This window comes from Topomyia yanbarensis, chromosome 2, assembly GCF_030247195.1.
Source record: "Topomyia yanbarensis strain Yona2022 chromosome 2, ASM3024719v1, whole genome shotgun sequence".
Lineage (NCBI taxonomy): Eukaryota > Metazoa > Arthropoda > Insecta > Diptera > Culicidae > Topomyia > Topomyia yanbarensis.
The window spans coordinates 414,109,675-414,115,865 of record NC_080671.1 but is presented as its reverse complement, the minus strand read 5'-3'; the positions used below and the strand labels follow the sequence as shown (position 1 = coordinate 414,115,865).

General features: G+C 34.4%; 1 protein-coding gene across 1 annotated transcript; it reads right to left on the bottom strand.

The window, feature by feature from the left end:
- Positions 1–352: 352 nt before the first annotated feature.
- Positions 353–1,401, bottom strand: LOC131681842 (uncharacterized). Its single transcript, XM_058962896.1, has 3 exons — positions 1,363–1,401; positions 854–927; positions 353–761 (listed from the first exon to the last, which is right to left on the bottom strand). The coding sequence occupies exons 2-3, from the start codon at positions 863–865 to the stop codon at positions 450–452; spliced, it is 324 nt and encodes a 107-aa protein (XP_058818879.1). The 5' UTR covers positions 866–927; positions 1,363–1,401; the 3' UTR covers positions 353–449.
- Positions 1,402–6,191: the final 4,790 nt, after the last annotated feature.

Here is a 6,191-nt window from a genome sequence, read left to right as displayed (position 1 = left end):
ACATTTGACCAAGAAACAAAACGCAGCTTACTAGCTGGCAGCTCACGGTGCCCAACGATCCAATACAGCAACCCAACCATCAAATGAAATTTCACACCTGAACCTCCATAACGAGTGAAACATATTGATTCAAACCGCAGAAGATACCCAAGGTCTCACCAATGCAAAATAATTCAGAAATCAACGTGTGTACATCTGGCGAGAAAAAAATCGCACATCAACCAAATATATTAAAACTCTACAATGAAATTTCCCTCTAGTCGCTAGGGGAAGCGCCTGTGAGAATAAAGCCCAAAATCAAAAGGCATAGTTGCATTATTAGCAGTTTTTATTTTTTCTTTCTTTAGTTCAGTTTAAACATTTTGCTTCAACTACAGTAGTTGCTACCGTGCACGTTGTCGCTGCCACCGCAACGGCTACAGATGACGTGCCTCCGGCGCAATTGGTGGCTACGAAGCTGCTTCCGACGCAGATACTTTCGGCGGAGCTGCTACCGATGCAACTACTTTCGGCGGAGCTGCTTCCGACGCAGCTACTTTCGGTGAAGCTGCTACCGATGCAACTACATTCGGCGGTACAGCTGCTCTCAGTGGCACTTGATTCATCCACAGCATCATTCCCGGATGTTGGGCTGCATTTGCTTCGATGGCTTGCGGCACTCTTGCCTGTCCTGGTCTACACCCAACACGTAGACCCCCACGACCACGCGGCGGGCCGTGGTGGATATACGGCCGGAACCGATACCCGCAACGGGGGCAAAACTGAAAAAAATTGTTTTACGTTTTTGAAGGCTGATCTCTTCAGTAAAGTTCAAAAATCAAAAGCAGGTGCAGCGTCGTACAAAACTACTTACATTTAATCCCATAACTGGAAAATATGCGAAAAAATAGGCTGGTTGATGGCAAACACGCGCGATATTATATGAAACAAAGAGAATAGTGAAAGAGACGAAGAGTGAAAATCAGTCAAAACGGCAACACTCCCTTTATGATGATTTCAACACTAGAATTTTGGCAACCGCTTCTACAGGCAGCACTTTAAATGACTCCTATTATATTTTGAAAACAAACCGTATGTCGATCGATGGATTTGTTTATCAAACGATGTGCATTTCGAAACAAAGAGATGAAATAATTCTAAAGCTTATTTTTAATCATACATATACTCTAGAATGCACCTCACAATCACGATTGAACTAAATTCTGACGAAAATTCAAATTTCTTTTTTGATAGAAGTACAATACTTATCTCCTCCAACTCAGGCATGAGTAATGTTTATTTACATTGCACGATTGGTCTGCTCAATAAGGTATTTTTGGCTTCACACTATTCGTCTCTTTCCCTATTCTCTTTGATATGAAATGCTGGATAACTTTTGCCGCGCGAAAAGGTTAACATATGTCCTACACGGTAGATTGAAAATAAAAATTTTTGGGTAATATCCAGGCTAGCCGTGGCCACCCACTTTCTGCTGAGGCATGATGGCTAATGAAACTTTGATTTCGTCCGTCATGGCTAGTAAACGGCGGGCGAACATCGTAATAGCGCAGCCCGCTTTTGGGACTTGTATTTTTTTCATCGACGGCTGACACTTAGCCGTTTTCGCGATTTTTTCGGGACTTGTGTTTTTTCGGGACATAGTTTCTTTTCGATTTTTTTGTTATGGGATTTGTGATCTAGTACCCGGAGGGTGGACTGTTCCACCGCGCTGCTTCGTACATCAGCAACCCTCGCTGGAGGTGCTGCACGATGTATTGTGGAAATTTCTCGTTTCACGCCTTTTTGTCCGGTGAGTAATATTGCGTAGAAAGTGTTAGGTTTATTCCAATGCCAAGAGAAACTTGAAGTACTCCGGAGGAAACAATGAGAAAATAGTTCCTGTAGTCTCTTCTTTCTCTTGATAATTATCTAGTTTAGAAAGTGAAAGATGTCCAATTTTAATGAGAGTTTTTGCCAAAAGAATGCATTTCAATCTAAATAAACCGAATCCGAGAGCGTAAATGTGAAATTTTCAACCGTAGTTAAATAAACTGAAGAAATAAGTTGTGCTTAATAACAGTCTTAACAATAGCAGTTCTTTAACAAATGAGCTTACACAGCGGAGCTAGTGTGATGCGGCCTGGCCGCATACCCGAGGCGAAGGATCCGAAGCGGCGCAAAGCCGCTGAGGATCCGCCGAACGAGAAATTGATTAACCCGTTGCTGGAATTTGCAAGCAAACCTGTGATTATCTCGTTTGTCCGGTTTACTTAAACATAAGGGTTATAGGTAGTTTAAAGCCGACTGAGCGGCAGCGAAGTCTGACAATACACCAGAATACGATGTGGGGTAGCCACATTAGTCAACCGAATACTGACTAATGTGGCTATGCCACATCACTTTCTGGTGTACGAGCTTTCAACTAACTATAGCCCCTATGTTTGAGTAAACCTGTCAAACGAGAGGATCACAGGTTTGCTTGCAATTCCAGCAACGGATTAATCAATTCCTCGTCCGGCGGATTCTCAGTGGCTTTGCGCCTCTTCGGATCCTTCGCCTCGGGTATGCGACCAAGCCACATCACACTAGCTCCACTATATAAGCTCACTTGTTTAAGCACTGTTATTGTTATGAGTGTTATTAATAACAACTTATTTTTTCAGTTTATTGAACATTGGTTAAAAATTTCACATTTCCGCTCTCGGATTCGGTTTATTCAAGCTAAAATACACCCTATTGGCAAAAAAAAACCTCATTGAAAATGGACCTCTATCACTATAATCACTAAACTAGACAATTACTTTTCTCTTTTTTCTTCCTCTGCTAGAAAACCGGAGTAAAAAGGAGTAAGTATGTTTTGTTCCGGAGCAACTTTCGTGTACTGCAACAAACCTAATATTTTCTTTGTCCTAGTCAAGGTGAAGGGTTTCATGTACAATTGTGAAATAGTTTATCAGAATTGTCAGGAGGAAAAACTTCCTAATATCTCCGCTTCAAGGCAAATCAAACGATAAGAAGATTTGTCACACATGTGATGAAGTATTTGTAAGTGTTAAGTAGCATCACATAATTAAGGAGAATCCAAACCTAATACATACTCATTGCCAGGTACTTATGCAAATGACTATCAGAACCAATCCCAATTATAGCGACTTCCTTAAATTCCATACTCACGTATTCTACTCAAATGCGTACATAGAAACTCGGCAAAAAAATTTATGAATCTAAAAATTTGGAAATTTTAAAATCAATAAATTTAAAAATTTGGAAATATTAAGTTTCATAAATTTAAAAATATGTGAATCTAAAAATTTACCGATTCAAAAATTTTGAGATTTGAAAATTTATTAATTTGAAAACCTAAAAATTTAGAGATGCGAAAATTTGAGGATTGAAAAAATTTACAGGTTTAGAAATTTAAAAACTTAGGAATTCAAAAATTTTAAAATCTTGGAATGTAAAAATTCAACTATTCAAACTTTTGAAATTAATTTTTTTTATTTAAAAGTTTAGAAATTTAAAGATTTTAATGTTTAAAATTTCGAAACTTAAATTTTTTGAAATTTTTGAATTTAAAGGTAATTTCAAAAACAAAGATTTAAAAGTTAGGAAAAATCAAAATTGACAAGAATTTGAGGATCGAAAAATAAAAAAATTATGAATTTAAAAATTTTGAAGTTTAAATATTAAAAAATTGAAAAGTAAAAAAATCCAAGAATACAAAAATTTGAATTTAAAAAGTTTAAGGATACTAAAAATTTAAAAATTCAAGGATCTAAAAATTTATATATTCGAAAATTTAAAAATTTTAAGATTTAAAGATTGAGAAACCTAAAAATTTTAAAAATTTAATAGTTTAAGCATCTAAAAATTTAAATATTTAATAATTAAAAGATTTCAATATTAAGGAATGCAAAAATGTAGATTTGAAAACAAAAATTTAAGAAATTTGAATATCAAAATATTTTGAAATTTAAAGATTTCAATATTAAAAAAATTTCAAATTAGAATTTAAAAATTTAAGAATTAAAAGTTTAAAACATTAAAAAATCATAAATTTCAATATTTAAAAATTTAATAATTTATAATTTATAATAATTTTTAAAAGCTTCAATTTCTTGTATTTCGAGCTGTTGAATTTTGGAAATTTTCAATTTATTTGCGTATTTTTGAATATTTGTATTCAGAGTTTTTAAATTTTTAAGCTCTTTGATCATAAATTTTTGAATTTTTGTTTTTTTTTTTGAAAATTTTGCTTTTTCTAAATTTTTATCTCTTGAATTTTTGTACTTTTTATCAATTTGTATTTTTGTATTTCTAATTTTTTTGTTTTCTTGGACTTTTGCATTTTCGTATCCTTTATATTTTTGTAATAAATAACACATAATTGTGTTTTTGTATTTGTGTACTTTACCATTTTGTATTATGGTATTCTCGCATTTTTGTAATTTTGTATTTTTGTATTTCTACATTTTTGTATGTTTGTGTTTTCGTATTTTTGCATTTTGGTATTTTTATATTTTTGTATATTAGTATATTTGTATTTTTGTATTCTTGCATTTTTATATTTTTGCATTTTTGTATTTTCAAATTTTCGTATTGTTGTATTTTTGTATTTAGAATTTTTGTATTTTTGCGTTCAAGTATTTTTGGATTTCTGTATTTTTGTATTTATGTATTTTTGTGTTTTAGTTTTCTGCGTTGTTGTATTTTTGAATTTTTACATTTTTGCATTTTGCATTTTTATTTCGAAGGGGGACCCCATGAAATTTCAGAAATTTAATTCGTATTTCCTTTAATGTCTTTAAAATTCATGAAACGTCGAGATTTTATGTTACACCGAAAAAAAAGTTTTTGAGAAAAATAGACTTTTTGGAACTTTGCTGATTTCGTACCTTTTTGCTTTTCCTATATAGAAAGGTTATGCAATCGGTCGGAATTTAGACCGATTAAACGAGGCCAGCAGGGCCGAGTCTCTTATACCATTCGATAGTTCGAGATAGCAAAACGTCTGCGTATGTGTATATATGTGTGTCAAATAATTTAACTCAATTTTCTCAGAGATGGCTAAACCGATTTACATAAACTTAGTTTCAAATAAACGGTATAATGCTCCCATAAGCTGCTATATAAATTTGAGTTGATCCAACTTCCGGTTCCGGAGTTACGAATTGAAGAGTACGGTCACACAGTAAATTCCCTTATAAACTGGTAACACCATGATGCCCGAGTGATATAATACATATTCAAATAGGTTCAACATTACTTGGATTTGCGGTTCTAAATCAATAACCAATCAAAGTAGTTTTGACCACATTGGCCACCTATGACGGTTATTGATACCCCGCCAAGTTCCTAAGCTAATATCCCCCTATTTTCCAGCGAACTCTTAATCGATTTTTGCAAACTTGATTTCAAATTAAAGACATAATACTTCCATTGACTGCTATTGAATTTCATTCAGCCTTGATTTTTGGTTCCGGAGTTACAGTTTGGTTATTGCGGTTACAAAGGAATTTCTCATATAAACCGGTACAATCGTAACACCTCATAGTTTAAAAATCTATTGAAATGAACATCAAAATACTTCGATTCGCTGGCCTAGATTCTTGGAATATATTGTCCACTATCGATAATTCCGGAATTCCCGGGTTCCGGACATATTTCAGAACTAAAGCCACTTCGGTGATGACTGAACCAATTTTCACTAACCTAGTCTCAAATGGAAGGCATAGTATGAAGTTGCACCCCCCATCTACCCCTCCTTCCTCTCACACCCCTTTCCAACTCTCTTACCTTCACCCCCCTCCCCCTCTCTTTGACAAACTTCACACCCGCATTCCCTTCACCCCAAATATGTTAGGTTTTTCCTAACGCATCCTCCCCTCCCACTAATTATGCCCCTACCCTTTCCCATCACTGCGAATTTCAAAATATGTTAAAGTGAAGACAACGTTGAACTCGCGCTGTTAAGCTAATTAAATATTATATTTTTGTTTGTCTCAAGTGTGTCAAAGTCGACATGTTGCTCATCAGGTTCGTAGCAGTCGTGCACACATATATACTTACCAAGTGTAAAAAGAATGTAATAGTCATTTCCTCAATGTTATACTGAACGTAACCAGCTTTGATAAATGAGAAAGACACAATTACACCACTAGGTGGATTAAAACAGGTTTTATTGTATTTTTGTGTTTTCCTATTTTTGTATT